The sequence below is a fragment of the Budorcas taxicolor genome, chromosome 15 (genome assembly GCF_023091745.1).
Source record: "Budorcas taxicolor isolate Tak-1 chromosome 15, Takin1.1, whole genome shotgun sequence".
NCBI classification, from domain to species: domain Eukaryota; kingdom Metazoa; phylum Chordata; class Mammalia; order Artiodactyla; family Bovidae; genus Budorcas; species Budorcas taxicolor.
Window position 1 is genome coordinate 27463698 of NC_068924.1, and position 18552 is coordinate 27482249.

Consider the following 18552-nt stretch of genomic DNA (forward strand, 5'->3'; position numbering starts at 1 on the left):
CCAGAAACTTTCCTGGGTACAGAGCCTATAAGGCTTGTAAGTTCTGAGCTGTTGGTTCCCTCTCCACTCTCCCCAGTGTCTGGAAAAACCTCCTATTTGGCCCAGCTGGCCTGCGGGGGCTGGGCTGCCCAGGTGCCCCAAGACCAGCTCCAACTTCTCCCCTTCTAAGCTAGGGCACTGATTTTTCTCTTTGGGTTGGGGGATCTAGGCGTTGGAGCCCAGACTGATCATGGCTGGCAGACCCATCCGCATAGGAGACCAGCTGGTTCTGGAGGAAGACTATGATGAGAACTACATCCCCAGCGAGCATGGTAAGAGGCCCCGGGGGTGTCGTGATAGTTCTGTGAGGGTAATTGTTTCTGATTTAATTTTCGTCCTTCTAGTGCAGAGGAGGGAACATGCACAGGGCTGCTCAGTATATTTGGGTTAGATCCGGGGCTGGCCTCACCTGGCCTGTAGCTTGCTTTTGTAAATAAAGTTTTATTAGAAAACGGCCACACTTCTTTGTTTATGTGTTGTGTATGGCTGCTTTCACACTGTAGGGGCAGTATTGAGTCATTGTCACCAGAGACTGTACAGCCCACAGAGCCTAAAATATTTACTGTTTGGTCTTTTATGGAAAAAGTTTGGTGACCTCGGGTCAGATCAGTGATTAATTTTAAATGAAAATATGGTTAAGAAGTGAAGTGAAGTCGCTCAGTCGTGTCCGACTCTTTGCGACCCCGTGGACTGTAGCCTACTACGCTCCTCCGTCCATGGGATTTTCCAGGCAGGAGTACTGGAGTGGGTTGCCATTTCCTTCTCCAGAGGATCTTCCTGACCCAGGGATCGAACCCAGGTCTCCCGCGCTGTAGGCAGACGCTTTACCGTCTGAGCCACCAGTTCAGTTCAAGAAGTTATGGTTAAGAAGATATCATAAAATACAGTATGTGCTGAGGCTAGGGGAAACTCAGTTTCTTAAAGTGTGTTAGTCGCTCAGTCTGTCCAACTCTTTGCAACCCATGGACTGTAGCCCTCCAGGCTCCTCTGTCCTGAAATTTTCCAAACAAGAATATTGGAGTGGGTTGCCATGTCCTCCTCCAGGGGATCTTCCAAACCCAGGGATTGAACCCGGGTCTCCTGCACTGCAGGCAGACTCTTTACAGTCTGAGCCACCAGGAAGTGGTTGTGTTTTTTAAAAACAACACTAGCATTATTAGTAACAATAACAACAACATTTATTGAGTGCTACCATGTGCCAGTCTCTCTACAAAAGAACTTTACATGTTATTTCCTTTTCAACCCTCGTAGCAACTCCATGATTGAGGCACTATTATTGTCCCATTTTACAGATGAGGAAACCAAGGCACCGAAAGGTTAAGTCACTTCCCAGTAGTCACACAGTTTACTACAGGGCAGTTAGGACCCACACACAGGTCTTCTAGTTCCAGGGCCCTCACTGTGAAACACTAGGCTGTTTTGATGGGTGAAGATTTCTTTGAATTTCTCCTGAGTTGCAGACCTGGACACACAGATTTTACTTATAGTTCAGATGGTTTGTGAGCCAGTTTGGGGGAAGAACTGTTGGATCTGTGGATCCCACATTAGGATAGGATAGGATTTGTTATAGCATAGGATTATTGTTTGCTTGCCATGTAGAAATTTAAATTAAAAAAATTGTTTTTTTGGCCAGTCTGTGTGGCACCTGGGATCTTAGTTCCCAACCAAGGACTGAACCTGCACCCCCTGCAACAGAAGCACAAGGTCTTAACCACAGGATCGCTAGGGGAGTCCTACCATGTAGAAATTTTTAATCGTTGTGTTAAATTTATAAGCCAGTTCTCATATGGCCCCTGAATTTTGATCATAGTTAGAAAAGCTCCCCTGCTCTCAGGTTTCCCTCGGGTTCGTCTCCACACCATTCACTGAATAGCTCATCCTTTGCCCACTGGTTGAGTGCCGCGTGTGTATGAGGGGCTACTTTCTCTCCTATTCTTTGAGGCTGTCTGTTCATACAGAGCTGTGTTCTGAATTACTGAGGCTCAGTTATAAGCCTTCCAGTGTCTAGTAAGGCTGAAATGCCCTTCTTTTTCTTCTTCTTTTTTCAAAGTTTTCTTGGTTATCTTGTCTGCTTTATCTCCTCATGGATTTTATAATCACCCTGTCTTTCTGGGGAGGGCTGTGTATTAGGGGACTGTTAGTAGAAAAAAATTAGAGAAAATTGTGTTAAATTTATGAATGAGCCTGTGGAGGATTGCCATCTCTGCAGTTAAGTTATGCATCCAGGTCAACGTGGGGGTTCCTATCAAAGAACATTTGTTCCTTTCTGTTTGCATCTTTTTTGTTTTCTTCAGGGGTAACTGGAAGTTTTCTTCATTTTGATTTTGCACACTTCTTGCTCAGTTCTTATTTTTTGGTGGGGAGGGGTGGGGCTTTGCTGTATGGCTTGTGGGATCTTAGTTCCTCAACCAGGGATTGAATCCACATCTCCTGCTTTGAAAGTATGGAGTCTTAACCACTGATCATCAGGGAAGTCCCCTCAGTTTGTTTCTTAAATATTTTATTCTTTTTGGTTTGCTATTGTGAAAGGGGTCTAACTTTTTTTCAGGATTTTTATTAAAAAAACCTCTCTTCTGCTCAGTCACATGCAGACATCCCGAGTTTGAGCCCCCATTTTCTGTTCCTGGGCTTGCAGCCACTTCCTAGTCTGCCTCCCTGCTTCTCCTCCTCCGCCTCCAGTCTGTGCTCCACTTAGCACCAGAGTGAACCCACAGTGTGAAGCAGATCCTATCAGGGCTCTGCTTTTCATCATCTTCCATATAATCTTGCATTGTACTCAGCACAGTGCCCTTAGTGGGATGTGCAGGACTCTGTATGACCTGGCCCTGCCTCCTGGCCAGGCTGACTCAGTGCCTGCCTTTCCCTCCCTCTACTGGTCACATGGCCTTTCTGACCATGCCCAGACAGGTCAGGCTGCTACGTGTTGCAGGCCCTTTGCACCTGCTCTTCTGCCTAAGAGCTCTTTTCTCGGTGTTTTGCACGCCTGGCTTCTTTGCTTCCCACAGAATTGGTTAAGCGTCACCATTCTGAGAGATTTTTGGACCACTCATTCTAAAGGAGTGCCCCTCTACCTCGACATTCTCAGTCTCATACCTCACTTACTGCCTTCATTATGTTTATCAGAAGCTTTAATTCCTTGTATATTTATCTGTTTATGTCATTACTGGCTGTTTCTTCAGCATGTAAGCTCCACAGGGACAGAGGCCATTTCTCTTGTAGTCTTGGCACATGGTGACTGGCACATAGAAGGCACTCAGAAGATATTTGTGAAATTAATGAACGCACAGTCCTTGGCTAGCTACATTTCAGCTGGTCCTTTTTGCCTTTCCTAGTCCCTGGGTATGTCAGCATCCAAAATCCTCCACTGAGATGACCCACAAAGTGAAAGTCACTCAGCTGTGTCTGACTTCTTGCAACCCCATGGACTATAGAGTCCATGGAATTCTCCAAGCCAGAATACTGGAGTGGATAGCTTTTCCCTTCTTCAGGGGATCTTCCCAAACCAGGGATTGAACCCAGGTCTCCTGCATTGCAGGCGGATTCTTTACCATTTGAGCCACAAGGGAAGCCCAGGAATCCTGGAGTGGGTAGCCTATCCCTTCTCCAGTGGATCTTCCTGACCCAGGAATCAAACGGGTCCCCTGCATTGCAGGCGGATTCTTTACCACCTGAGCTACCAGGGAAGCCCAAAAAGGATAGGATAAAGGGTAGAGGTGAACAGCCAGATGAAGAGGTACATAGGGCAAGACCTGAGAGGGTCCCAAGTGCTGGAGCTCCTGTCCTGGTGGAGCTGGGATGTGACACTCTACTGGCATGTGGAAGTGTCGGGCGCTCTCTGAACCCGAGTTTAGGGATTTTTATGGAGGCTTCATCATGTAGGTATGATTGCCTACTAACTCATTTTATAGCCCCTCCCTAGAGAATGGAGGCAGTGAGACTGAAAGTTCCAAGCTTCTAATCATGACTGGTCTTCCTGGTGACCAGGTTGCACCCAGGAGCCCACCCAGAGTCGCCTCACTGGGATGGAAGACCCTCCCATCACTCAGGAAATTGCACAAGATGTAGGAGCTCAGTGTCAGGAACTGGGCCCAGAGACCAGATATTAGCTGGAACAGGGGCAGAGAGCAATATATCTCTCTCATTATCTCCCAAGACTGACTGTGATTTTTCCTTCTTTGTACCCACCCCCTCCCACTCCCACCTCTCTTACCTTGCCACCTCCCTGCCCCTCCTTGCAGAAATTCTTGAATTTGCCAGAGAGATTGGTATTGACCCCATAAAGGAACCACAGCTGATGTGGCTGGCGCGGGAGGGCATTGTGGCCCCACTGCCTGTGGAGTGGAAACCATGGTGAGTTCAGCGTGGATGTGGCCCTCTGGCTTGGCCTGTGTGGCAGAGGGAGGAGATCAGCTTTAACTGGCTACCTTTTTTTTTTTAATGTTCATTTTTATTTATTTATTTCGCTGTATCAGGTCTTAGTTGTGGGTCTTTAATCTTAGTTGTGGCATGTGGGATCTGGTTCCTTGACCAGGGATTGAACCTGGGCCCCCCCGCTTTGGGAGCATGGACCACCAGGGAAATCCTTTGGCCACCTTTTGAAGCCTGTCCTGCATAGAATTGGAAACAGCAGTGGGCCATCCCTCTGCTGGGCTGCCTGATGCTTTGGGCCAGAGCCCAGGTCACCTTTCTTTTTTTTCCCAAAGAATGTTCAAACTACTGCACAGTTACTCATTTCATATGCTAGCAAAGTAATGCCCCAAATTCTCCAAGCTAGGCTTCAATAGTACATGAACCAAGAACTTCCACATGTTCAAACTGGATTTAGAAAAGGCAGAGGAACCAGAGATCAAATTGCTAACATCTGTTGGATCATAGAAAAGGTAAGGGAATTCCAGAAAAAACATCTACTTCATTGACTACACTAAAACCTTTGACTGTGTGGATCACAAAAAACTGTGGACAATTCTTAGACATAGGAATACCCGGACCACCTTACCTGCCTTCTGAGAAATCTGTGTGCAGTTCAAGAAGCAGCAATTAGAACTGGACACAGGACTATGGACTGGTTCCAAATTGGAAAAGGAGTACGTCAAGGCTGTATATTGTCACCCTGCTTGTTCAACTTACATGCAGAGTACATCATGTGAAATGCTGGGCTAGATGAAGCACAAGCTGGAATCAAGATTGCCGGGAGAAATATCAATAACCTCAGATATGCAGATGATACCACTCTTATGGCAGAAAGCAAAGAGGAACTAAAGAGCCTCTTGATGAAAGTGAAAGAGGAGAGTGAAAAAGCTGGTTTGAAATTCAGCATTCAAAAAAAGAAGATCATGGCATCCAGTCCCATCAGTCAGTTCAATCGCTCAGTCGTGTCCGACTCTTTGCGACCCCGTGGACTGCAGCACGCCAGCCCTCCCTGTCCATCACCAACTCCCAGAGCTTACTCAAATTCATGTCCATTGCGTTGGTAATGCCATCCAACCATCTCATTTTCTGTTGACCCCTTCTCCTCCCGCCTTCAATCTTTCCCAGCATCAGGGTCTTTTCCAATGAGTCACTTCTTCGCATCAGGTGACAAAGTATTGGAGCTTCAGCATCAGTCCTTCCAGTGAATATTTAGGACTGATTTCCTTTAGGATTGACTGGTTTGATCTCCTTGCAGTCCATGGGACTCTCAACACCACAGTTCAGGAGCATCAGTTCTTCGACACTCAGCTTTCTTTATAGTCCAACTCTCAGATCCATACACGACTACTGGAAAAACCATAGCTTTGACTAGATAGACTTTTGTTGGCAATGTAATGTCTCTGCTTTTTAATATGCTGTGTAGGTTGGTCATAACTTTTCTTCCAAGGAGCAAGCGTCTTTTAATTTTATGGCTGCAGTCACCACCTGCAATGATTTTGGAGCCCAGAAAAATGAAGTCTGACACTGTTTCCATTGTTTCCCTATCTGTTTGCCATGAAGTGATGGGACCAGATGCCATGATCTTCATTTTCTGAATGTTGAGTTTTAAGCCAACTTTTTCACTCTCCTCTTTCTCTCTCTCCAAGAGGCTCTTTAGTTCTTCGCTTTCTGCCATAAGGGTGGTATCATCTGCGTATCTGAGGTTATTGATATTTCTCCCAGCAATCTTGATTCCAGCTTGTCCTTCATCCAGCTTGGCATTTCGAATGATGTACTCTGCATACAAGTTAAATAAGCAGGGTGACAATATACAGCCTTGATGTACTCCTTTCCCAATTTGGAACCAGTCTGTTGTTCCATGTCCAATTCTAACTGTTGCTTCTTGACCTGCACACAGATTTCTCAAGAGGCAGGTCAGGTGGTCTGGCATTCCCATCTCTTTAAGAATTGTCCACAGTTTTTTGTGATCCACACAGTTAAAGGCTTTGGCATAGTCAATAAAGCAGAAATAGATGTTTTTTTGGAACTCTCTTGCTTTTTCAATGATCCAGCAGATGCCAGTCCCATCTCTTCATGGTAAATAGATGAGGAAACAATGGGAACAGTGAGAGACTTTATTTTCTTGGGTTCCAAAATCGCTGCAGATGGTGACTGCAGCCATGAAATTAAAAGACGCTTGCTCCTTGGAAGAAAAGCTATGCCAAATCTTAACAGTGTGTTAAAAAGAGACATTACTTTGCTGACAAAGGTCCGTATAGTCAAAGCTATGGTTTTTCCAGTAGTCATGTACAGATGTGAGAGTTGGACCATAAAGAAGGCTGAGCACTGAAGAATTGAGGCTTTCGAACTGTGACTTTGGAGAAGAACTGTGATGTTGGAGAGTCCTGTGAACTGCAAGGAGATCAAACCAGTCAATCCTAAAGGAAATCAACCCTGAATATTCACTGGAAGGACTGATGCTGAAGCTCCTATACTCTGGCCACCTGATGTGATGAACTGACTCATTGGAAGAGACCCATGATGCTGGGAAAGATTGAAGGCAGGAGGAGAAGGGGCAACAGAGAATGAGATGGCTGGATGGCATCACCGATTCAATGGACATGAGTTTCAGCAAACTCCGAGAGATGGGGAAGGACAGGGAAGCCTGGTGTGCTGCAGTCCATGGAGTTGCAGAGTTGGACACGACTGAGCGACTGAACAACAGCAACCAGGCTGCCTTTCTGGTCCCGGAGGGTCTCAGCGCAGACTTCCAGGGTCCCAGGATCTCAGCTGCTGCCCTGCATCAAGCTCTCGAGCGCCACCATCTGTTTCAGCACACGGGGGAGGTATCACTGTTACTGTGCTGACTGAGATGGAGAGTGGCAATACTGGGACCTCATCAGCATGTCCAGAGTGGATGCTGGTGTTGGAGAGGTTTGCGTGCGGTGACACAGACCGGCAGTGGCTTCTGTCTCCCTGGACTGCCCAACCCTGAACTGTGTGACCTGTTCATGAATGGGTCCAGGTTTCCAGTTTCAGTTTGAGCTCTGAATTGTGAGGAGCAGGCATCACTTTGGTCATCTCGGGTGAACAGAGGTTGACGGTGAGGATCAGACTGGCTGAGGTGGGGCAGCCACTGCCATCCACCTCTGTCTCCCACATCCTCCCCCCAAACCAGGATTTTCACTCTTGGAGATCCAGCTCTGTCTTCCTCGTGTACACAGAGCTCTCTCCACGCTGCCTCCCTACAGTAAGTGACCTAAGTTTTTTACCAAAGGAGGGGATTTCCTTTGTCCCACACTAGCCCTCAGATGCCCCGGAGGGGTCGTGTCTTCTGCTGGTATTGTGCAGTTGTGTGTACAGGGTGTGATGATTCTTTTCTTTCCTGAACCGGTGAATGCATTGGCTATGCTTCAAAAGGACTGCAATTGTGGCCTCACTCATCGCCGCCTCAGAGGCCTAATCCTTCCAGCTTCTTCTTGCGTGGCAGGTTCCCTGTTCTCTGGACCTTTTTAGCCGCTTTTCCTTGGACCTTCTCCAGTTTATGACATCTTTCTTGTAGGAAAGCCGTCAGCACTATGCATGGTATTCCAGGTGCTGGGGCTTCATGGTTGTATTTGTAGGGTTGTGGTTTCTGCTGGTCTCCAGTCTCCATCATGTTAGCCACATTTGCCTCATCATTAATCTCTTTATTCTTTTTCTTTCTTTCTTTTTTTTTTTTTTAAATGTATTGGCTGTGCTGGGTCTTAGTTGCGGCGTGTGGGATCTTTATTGCTACATGCGAACTCTTAGTTGTGGCATGTGGGGTCTAGTTCCCTGACCAGGAATTGAACCCAGGCCCCCTGCACTGGGGGCATGGAGTCTTAGCCAGTGGACCACCAGGGAAGTCCAAGATCTGAAATGTTCTCACTACAAAAAAGGAAAGGTGATTATGGAGGTAGTGGAGGTGTTAACTAACCCTGCTGTGGTGATCATTTCATAGTAAAGAAGTTTATCAAATCATCATGCTTTATACTTAAAAAATTATCTCATTTCTATAAACTTATTTCTACTTCCTACTTAAAAGGAACCTATGTATATGTGTCCTCTTTGACCTTTACACCCAGTCCTGTGAGTAATTGCTGTCACTTGGGGAATTCCTTCCAGGTCTGGATTCTCTGTTGTCTTCCATTGGTCTGTCTACCTTTACACAAATACCATGCTGTCTGGGTTCAGTCAGTCCGTTCAGTCGCTCAGTCGTGTCCGACTCTCTGCGACCCCATGAATCACAGCACGCCAGGCCTCCCTGTCCATCACCAACTCCCGGAGTTCACTCAGACTCACGTCCATCGAGTCTGTGATGCCATCCAGCCATCGCATCCTCTGTCGTCCCCTTCTCCTCCTGCCCCCAATCCCTCCCAGCATCAGAGTCTTTTCCAATGAGTCAACTCTTCGCATGAGGTGGCCAAAGTACTGGAGTTTCAGCTTTAGCATCATTCCTTCCAAAGAAATCCCAGGGCTGATCTCCTTCAGAATGGATTGGTTGGATCTCCTTGTAGTCCAAGGGACTCTCAAGAGTCTTCTCCAGCACCACAGTTCAAAAGCATCAGTTCTTCGGCGCTCAGCTTTCTTCACAGTCCAACTCTCACACCCATACATGACTACTGGAAAAACCATAGCCTTGACTAGACGGACCTTTGTTGGCAAAGTAATGTCTCTGCTTTTCAGTATTGTCTGGGTTACTGTAGCTTTGTTATACATCTTAATGTCATTTAGAGTAAATTCTGCAACTTTTTTCTTCTTTTTCAAAGTTGTATTCTAGTTCCCTTGCATTTCTGTATGAATTTTAGAATCAGCTTGTCAATTTCTACAAAAAATCCTGTTTAGGGTTTTGACTGAAATTGCACTGAGTCTATAAATCAGTTTGAGAGGACTGACATCTTAAACAATATTGAGTTTTCCAACCCATGAACACAGTCTGTTTCCATTTATTTAGGCTTTCTTTAATATTGCTAAGAAATCTTTTCTAGATTTTAGTTTACACATCTTGCCCATATTTTGTCAGATTTATCTCCTTTTTTGATGCTTCTGTAAATGGTATCTTGTATTTATTTTTGTTATCGAAGTATAGTTGATTTATAATGTATTAATTCTGTACAGCAAAGTGATTCAGTTATAAATATACATCCATTCTTTTTCATATTCTTTTCCATTATGTTTATAAATGTTATCTTTTAAAATGTCAATTTCCAAGTGTTGGTTGCATTCATATAAAATAAAATTGATTTTTGTATACTGATCTTCTAGCCTGCAACCTTGCTAAACTTACATTAGTTCTAGTAGCTTTTTTTGTAGATTCTATAGAATTTTCTACATAGATAGTATGTCTTCTGGGAATGAAGACATTTTTTCATCTTTTCTAACCTGGACACCTTATATTTCTATTTCTTGCCTTATTGCACTGCCTGGAACCTTTAATATAGTTGAATAGAAATGGTGACGGTGACCATTTTAGGCGTATTTCTGTTCTTAAGGGGAAGCATTCCTCTTAAGTCTTTCACTATTGAGTGTGACGTTAGCTAGTGTTAACTGTAGGGTTTTCTAAATGTCGTGTGTCAGGATGAAGAAGTTCCTTGTATTCCTAGCTTGCTGAGTGTAAATCCGAAATGGATATCGAATTTTGTCAGATATTTTTTCCTGCATCTATATATGCATCTGCATATACAGAAGAATCATGATTTTTCTATATTGGTCTGCTAATACGGTCAATTGATGGGCTTTCAATTGTTAGATCGACCTTGCTTTCTTGGGGTAAACTGCTTGATAATGGTTACATATTATTGGATTTCATTTATTAAAATTTTGTTAAGTATCTTTTCTCCAAAATAATAGCTTGAAGGAGATGAGATAGAGTTGGGTATTTTTTGAATTATTGATTTCCAATTTTATTTGTTCATTATTCTATTCTTTGTTACATGCTGTTCCAGAATTCTTTTCTGGTTTAGTGATTGATCCTGCTTACCTAAATGTTTTATGTGTGCTTGATAAGAATGTGGTCTCTCATTTTTTAGAATGAAGTATAGTGATTTTCAGTTTTGTGTTAGTTTCTGGTATACAGCAAAATGATTCAGTTATGTATATATGTGTATGTGTGTGTATTTATATATATATGTATAAGAAATATTTTTTTATGTCCTTTTCCATTATGGTTTACTACAGAATATTGAATACAGTTCCTTGAGCTAAACAGTAGGACCTTATTGTATCTGTTAATACAAACTCCTAATTTGTTCTTCCCCATCCCCTTTGGTAACCATAAGCTTGTTTCCTGTCTGTGAGTCTGTTTCTGTTTCTTAAATGTCCTTTTTATCAAGCATGCTAAATGTGTTGATCTTCCTGTGTCCTGAGTAATTGTTGTCTGGTCTCGCTCTTCCCCACCCAGGGGTTGATCCGGGGCCCTGACTGTGAAAGTGCTGAGTTCTACCCACTGGACCACAAGGGAACTTCCTGGACTCACTCTTGAATAATGGTTTAGTTGCGTGCAGATTTGTCAAACAGCCCTTTGACAATATTGTATATTGTGTACCATGATCTTCTGTCTGCTGGGTTTGCTAATAAGACGTGTTTTTTTGGCTTTATTAGTTGTTCCTCTGTAGGTAATCAATTTTTTCCCCCTCTGGTTGTTTTCATTATTTTGTTTTTAATCTTTGGTGTCCTGTAATTTCACTACAGTAAATCTAGGTGTGGATTCACTTTTATTTACTGTGTACAGGAATTGGAATGCTTTCTTATTCTGAGGACTCATGTCTCTCTTCAGTTTTGAAAACTTCTCAACCATTATCATTTTCTTTTCTAGAACTCTTACTATAAATATAGTAGACCTAGTTATTTTTATCCACCATGTCTCTTAACTTCTGTTTCATATTTTAAAAGTGACTTTGTAATTTTCTTTAGCATATATATTTCCCAATTCACTATTTGTTTCCTCTATGTCAAGTCTGCTGCTTAATCAACGTGTTTTTGTTTTTGTTTGTTTGTTTGTTTTTTAATTTAATGACTACGAATTCCTACAAGTTCTCTTATGTTCTTTTCTTTTTTTAATTTTATTTTTCATTTTGGCTGCAGTGGACCTTTGTTGTGGCATGCCCGCTTCTCCAGTTGTGGTGTGTGGGTTTAGTTGTGGCATGTGGGATCTTACTTCCCTGGCCAGGGATTGAGCCCAGGCCCCCGGCACTAGGAGTGTGGAGTCTTAACCACTAGACCACCAGGGAAGTCCCCTTAAGTTCTTTTCAATGTGTGTAGGTTTATTTATTTATTTTTAAAGAGTTCTGTTCTTTCATTATGGGTTCTCCTCCTTTTATCCCTCCGATAATTTAAAATATTGTTATTTTTAGTCTTCTCTTGGTTGTTCTACTCTCAGTTCTTTTCATTGTGGTACTGATTTTCCCTCATGGTGATGTGTTTCCTCACATGGTTTGTAATTATTCATTGTGCATTTTGTGAATTCATTTTCTGCAGTGGTTTATTTTCTGTGAGTGTCTCATTCCTGGGTTGTTGAGTAGCCTTACAGTGGTTTCTGCCAAGGATTTTTTAGTGCTTTAGGACTAAATTTTTACATTAATTTCCTGGACCTGGCATTTTCTTACCACATTTGGACTCTATGTACATATGTCTTGGGGTTTCAGTTTTTCATTAAATTTTATTTTCCCCATCTAGAACCTGGAGTAGGTGATGGTGCTTCCTTGCTACTTCCGTGCCCCACTAGGGCTTTTTATTCATGGCGAGAACAGCCTGAAGAGCCCCAGATATATGTAGGGTCTCAGTTTTAGTTTCCAAACTTATGACCCCCTAAGGCCACATTTTGTTCTAGATTGGTATTTAAACTCAAGTTCCCTGGGCCTATATCCAGGCCAGATCCCTACCTGTCAGTTCATGCACTTATTACTCAGATTTCATGCTTTCTTTCTGTTTCTGGCCTCTAAGAATTTCTCTTTCTGTTGGCTATGTGAATAACATGCTGTGAACATCGGTGTACAAATAACCTGTTTGAATTCCTGCTTTCGATTTTTTGGGGTGTACACCTAGAGGTAGAATTGCTGGTTTATATGGTAATTCAGATTTTTAATATGGTGCTATATCTTTAAAATTTATTTTTGTTTTTGCCTGTACTGGGTCTTCGTTGCTGTGCACAGGTATTCTTTGGTTGCAGAGAGCAGGGGCTACTCTAGTTGTGCACAGGCGCCTCATTGCGGTGGCTTCTCTTGTTGTGGAGCACGGGCTTTAGGGTGCAGGGGCTTCAGTAGGTGTGGCACAGGGCTTAGTTGTTCTGTGGCATGTGAGATCTTCCTGAACCAGGGATTGAACCCGTGTCCCTTGCATTGGCAGGCAGATTCTTAACCACGGGACCACCAGGGAGCTTCGGTAATTTTAACTTTTTGAGGAACTGTTGCACTGTTGTTCACTTTGGCCATACCATTTTACGTTCCCACCAGTAGTGTACAGGAGTTCCAGTTTCTCTACATCCTCGCCAGCGCTTGTCATTTTCTGCTCTTTTGATAATAGTTGTGTTAATGGGTGTGAAGTGGCATTTCATGGTGGTTTTAATTTTCATTTCCCTAATGTTGAGTGGTGTTGAACATCTTCTCATGTGCTTCTTGGCCAAGACAAGGTCAAGTTTCATAAGGAGCCCGATTAGGATTGTATTGGATTTATATATTAATTTGAGGATTATTGTCATGTTTACAGACTTGAATCCTATTCAGGAACACGGGGTGTCTTACCAGTTGTTCCCCACCCCCACCCCCCGAATTTTCAGTGAAACTTTATGAAGGTCTTGCACACAATTTATTCCTGGGTATTTTATCTTTCACGTTGATTGCTATTGTGATGGGTTTTTTCCTATTAGCTGTCCTAATGGATTACCGATAAAGGTGGATGGGATGAATGACTTATTTTAGACTTATTTTCGCCATGCTGAAACAGATTCTTGAGACCCACCTACGTTATTTTCTTTTATTATTGATTGACCACACTAACTTGGATTGTTGCCTCTTATGTGTTTAGAGTCTTCTGCAAAATCAGAACTTTCACAACATATTTTTTTCTTTACATCATTTATGAAAATATTAAGCAACGTCTATCCTAGAATTTGTCGCCAAGACATCATAGCGTTTGTATTTATCCATCTGAAATCAAGTTTTCCTTCTTTAGTCTAGCATGAATTCTCGGGAAACCTAATGATTAAACATCTCCATGTGAGAAGTCCTTAATATCCTATTTGGTTGTTTCTGTCTAACCTAACTCCTTATTCTTAGCCACATCTAGCCAGTTTTGTGTTAATTCTTTCTCCTCTTCTTCTTCCTCTCTCCCTCTTTCCCTCTCCCCACAATTCTTCCCTCTTCTCTGCTTCCTTGTTGGTTTTCTTTTTTCCTACGTAGCTTTGGACCTGAGCAGGGACTAACTTGTCACCTCTGCTCATCCCCCAGCCAGGACATCACAGGTGATATTTACTATTTCAATTTTGCCAACGGGCAGTCCACGTGGGACCACCCCTGTGATGAACACTATCGGAACTTGGTGATCCAAGAGCGGGGCAAGCTGTCAACTCCTGGGGCCACTAAGAAGAAAGAAAAGAAAAAGAAAAAGGAAAAGAAAAACAAGAAGGATAAAGAGACCTCCAAGAGTCCCCTGGTGAGTTAGTGGGTGCCAGCTCCCAGAGAGACCAGGCCTCAAACCTGAGGGGGTATTGGGAACCTCTGGCTGTTTATAGCTGGGCGATTAAGACCAATAACAATAGTAATTTTGTGATAGTACATCATCTGAATTGTATCTGTTTTCTGGCAGGTTTTCCTTTTAGCTTCTAGAACTAGTGCTTACTATTGCTAAGCAGTTTCTGCCCCCCTCCCTATTGGGAGGCATATATAACGTAACGGGGTCAGTGAGCGAGTGCCCAGCTGGGGACAGGGTTTTGCAGTGGTCTGAGAACTGATGCCGTCTGCCTCTGTGGAGAGTCGGGTCACAGGGAGCAGTCGGCAGAGGCCAGAGAGCCTAGAGGAGCAAGTGCCTCCGCTCTCCTTTCCAAGCCAGGCCTGCCCCGAGTGGGTTCATTGTGTGTCCTAGTGGTATGGATTCTTGGATTGTCTCATGGGCCATAATTCGGTTGTCAGAACACCAGTGGCTTCAAGATCCGAAAAGAAAAGTCTGAGGCTTTATCTGCTCCCGTGGATGGTCTTTGCGGCCGATGTCCTTGGTTCGTGGTGGACACCGACGTTTGATTGCGGTGCCCTCAGCTTATTCCCCAAGCAGCTTTCTCACTCAAGACTTGAAAATACTCTTTCCCATTACTGTCTTGTGTCCCTCCAGGTGTGAGGCAGGTGGGCGACACTGAGGAGAGGGAGGGGCTTGGGAACCCAGGTCAGCCCGGCGGGAAGCACTGGGAATACCTTCTCAACCCTCTCAGTGGTCGAGTTGATTTGCTCTCTTGTTTATGGTCTTTATTTACCACCGGCGCCAGGTGCTTACTTCTCAGCAAAAATTCCCCCATTTGCCTTCCTTCCCAAGGTGTCAGTTCTGGTGTTGGATGGTTGCTGATGAATTTATCCTTTTTATCATTTCCAAGCTCTACCGATAGGCTTCCTCCATACCCCCACCCCCACCCCATATTACTAGTCATGGTTCTAAGAAATAAGATAGCAAACCCATTTCTTCTGGTGGAGAAAAGAGGACATGTCATTTCCAAAGAGGCTGACTTTTCTAATGGCAAGTATTTGCAAGGTAAAAGATGGATAATGGGCTTTTCACTAATCTCATACTATTTTAGTTTCTTTTCTTTTTTTTTTTTTTGGTTGCAAGGCTTGTGGGATCTTAGTTCCCTGACCAGGGATGGAACCCGCTCCCCTTGCACTGAAAGTGTGCAAGTGGTCTTAACCACTGGACCTTTGGGGAGTTCCTGTCGGGGCCTATTTTAGATGACAGTCGGCATCTGGGTAGTCTCTGACATGACTGCAGGTGAGAGAGGGAATGAAGTGAGGGTTCTGTGCTGGAGAGTTGGGTAATAGACCTAGTTCTGGGTATTTGACTGAGTTCCTGGAGCTCCCTGTTACAAAGGATTCCTCCTGTGGTTCAAGAGCTTAGGGCAAGTGGACAGGCCTGGGCAGCCAGTCTGGATCTTAGGGCTCAGGACAGGTGCCTGAAACCTGAGGTTTTTTTGGGCAGACCTGACGAGGTGGTCTGGGCTCAGGTAGTTTGGGCTCCCTGGAGGAGAGCTGGGTGGAGTTTAGTGTGAGCATTTGAAGACTGTGGTTGATCTTTTAGGAATTTTTCTCTCTTTCTTTATGGCTGTACTAGGTCTTCGTTGCTGAATGTGGGCGTTCTTGGAGGCTACCCTCCGTCACGGTGTATAAGCTTCTCTTTGTGGTGGCTTGTCCAGTTGTGATGTGCAGGTTCAGTAGTTGGCGACACATGGGCTGAGTTGCTCTGTGCCATGTGGGATCTTCCTGGACTAGGGATTGAACCCATGTCCCTGCACTGGCAGGTGGCTTCTTAACCACTGGACCATTAGGGAAGTCCCTAGAGTTTTTTTTTCCTACCCTAAGATTCCCTGACTGTGGGACCTCTCTTGAGCAGCACCAGCTCATTTGGTAGAAGACCTAGTCTGAGTGTTCAAGGCTCAGCTCGCTGCTCATGTTTCCCCTCTTCCTTCCCTTCTTAGATTATTTCTGATAGTCCTTGATAAGAGTGGTAGATTTTTATGAAATTAACCAGTGACAGAATTGAGAGCTTGATGGTACCTCCAGGATAACCTAGTTGGAGATTTTCAGACTTTTTGTTGGTAGTGACGCCATCTTCACATCAGTTCCTCTATGGAGGGCCAGTGTCTAAAGAAGCGGAGCTGCTCTGGTTGAACCTGGGAGTGGGGGTCTGGGCGATGCTCCTTCTCCACCACATACCCACTGTGGTGGCCCCAAGGTGCCATGCGGAGCAAGGTTCCTGAGCCGTGGATCTCATCAAGTCTCTTCTTTGTAGATAAGGAAACTAGAGCCCAGAAAACAACAAAGCCCAAGGGAGTGTTTAGCTTTTCTTCCCTCTTTGGTTTGTGTTTTTACTGTGAATGGAGGGTGGGTTTCTGCTAAGGGTTGGTTTGTCAGCAGCTATCGTAGCCAGTGGAAGTCAGCAGTGCTTTGTCTTCGTTTTCTCTGCCTCTTTATATACCCATCTAGGAAACACAGCCTGAGCAGGGCCTTCTGCCTTCTTCCTCCTTTCTCCGTGGCCCGTCCCCTCTCCCAGCACCTGGGCTGGCTGATCTGGACCTAGACCGAGAGACACAGGCTAGAACTGAGGGCTCCTTTAAGAAAGGGAAGAGCCCATGTGTGCTGGGTGACAACCCCAGGCCTCTCACGGGCTCCCTGCCCAGCAAGCTGCAGCCACTCTTCAAAGGCCAAGCTTCCCGAACCCACCAGATCTTTGCCGATGTGGAGAAAATCTTAGGCAGGGCCCCAGCCCACTGCAGGACAGAATTAGATGACCAGCAGGGTCTGGAGAAACCCCAGCCACTGACAGAGAAAATCTGCCTGGGGTTTTCAGACCCTGAAATAGAAGAGCTGGAGATGAGGAGCAGACAGCTGAAACCTGTCACGCAGGGCCCTGACAACACCGGGCCCTTCCAGGGCAGGCAGGATGCGCTAGAGAGCAAGACGCAGGCCCCTGTCCACGTGAAGCTGTCGGAGGCCCTCAAGGGCCCGCAGCTGAGAAGGGAGGAGCACAGGCACAGCGCGGCCAAACGGAGCTCCACTGGCCCTGGGGGGGACAAGGGCCGGAGCCCCGCTCCCTCACCATCCCCCGAGGAGGCTCCCTCGCTGTCCCCTTGTTCTTCTGACCCCATGCTGCTCGCTGGGAAGAGCAAGTTCTTGTTAGACAGCAGCCCAGCTGAAGACCAGAGCTGGCAGGGCGTTTCTGGGGAAGCAGGGAGCGTGGGCAGAGGCAGGAGGAGAAGAGAGCCCCCAGGACTGTGGATGGGGCAGGTGTCCAAGCTTGTCCACGAGGACGCCTCCAGGAGCGGCAAGGAAACCGAGCCTGATGACCCTGAGGCTCCAGGGGCTTCAGCTGGAGGTCCACCCCAGGGGCTGTTGCTAATACCCCCTGATACCCTAGCCTCAGAACTGGTCCAAAGCACCCCTGCAGGGAGTGCTCCTGGGGGGCCTCCTGCCCCAGGCTCTCCAGAGCCCCTTCAAGAGGACAGGAGGGCGAGTGTCTGTGAGCCTGACTTGGAGAGCAGCAGCAGCAGCAGCCTGGCCTCTCGCCTTGGCTCAGAGGTCCTGGGGGAGGTGACCAACTTCCCGTGGGACCTGCAGATCCCGCGGGGATCTGAGTGGGGCACGGGTGAGTCAAGCCCTGGGCCCACAGAGCGGCACCCCAGCGCCTTCCTGGCGCCCCAGCTGCTCCCCATGCCGAGCTCCGCTGAGGAGTGCTCAGAGAGCGAAGACTACTCTGAGGACCAGAGGTTCTACCAGCACATCCTGCAGATGGTCAAGATCTCCCGGCGGCTAGAGGGCCTGGGGCTGCCCGAGAGCACGCAGGAGATGCCGGGCCAAGACCTGGCCAGCGTGATCTGCTGCCTGGCCACCGAGTCTTCCAGGCTGTCTAGCGAGGGTGAGCACGAGGCCGTCAGAGCCACGGACTCTGGGCTTCTGCCTTGGGGGCCGGAGCCGCGGGAGCATCCTCCAGAAGTGGACATTGCCCTGGCCGTGCAGGAGGCCTCTCGTCTCCTGCCAGGCAGCAGCCCCCTCAGGCAGGGGCTGGTCGAGCTGAGTTCCAGCAGAGGTCTTGCGGCAGAGCCAGGCAAGATGCAGCTTCTCGACCAGGTAGGCTTCTCAGAGAGCACCACGGCCTTCAGGCCCACTGAACTCAGCAGGGAGGGAGCAGGCTGTGCTGACAGTCTTAACCCAGCCATCAGGTCAGCTTTCCTGGTGCCTGTCCTTCCTCGGTGACCAGGGAGCCCTTAGCCACCTGGATGGCCATCTTGTGGGATGACATGCATTTCCTGTTTCTTCTACCCCATCACCTACAAGATGGGGGCGGAGGGTGTCTGGACTTCACTTCCCTTGATCTGACCGTAATTCACGGGTGCTTTACATGCTCTGAAGATGG

The 18552-nt window shown here is 46.1% G+C and overlaps 1 protein-coding gene across 1 annotated transcript in view; it reads left to right on the forward strand.

Annotated features, from left to right (window-relative positions):
- Window positions 1-18552, forward strand: part of CEP164 (centrosomal protein 164) — a 70277-nt gene that overhangs the window by 8674 nt on the left and 43051 nt on the right. Inside the window, exons 2-4 of the mRNA XM_052652450.1 lie at window positions 209-311; window positions 4278-4389; window positions 13893-14097. Coding sequence (XP_052508410.1) covers window positions 230-311; window positions 4278-4389; window positions 13893-14097 — 399 coding nt within the window. The 5' untranslated portion in view covers window positions 209-229. The remainder of the gene's footprint in view (window positions 1-208; window positions 312-4277; window positions 4390-13892; window positions 14098-18552) is intronic.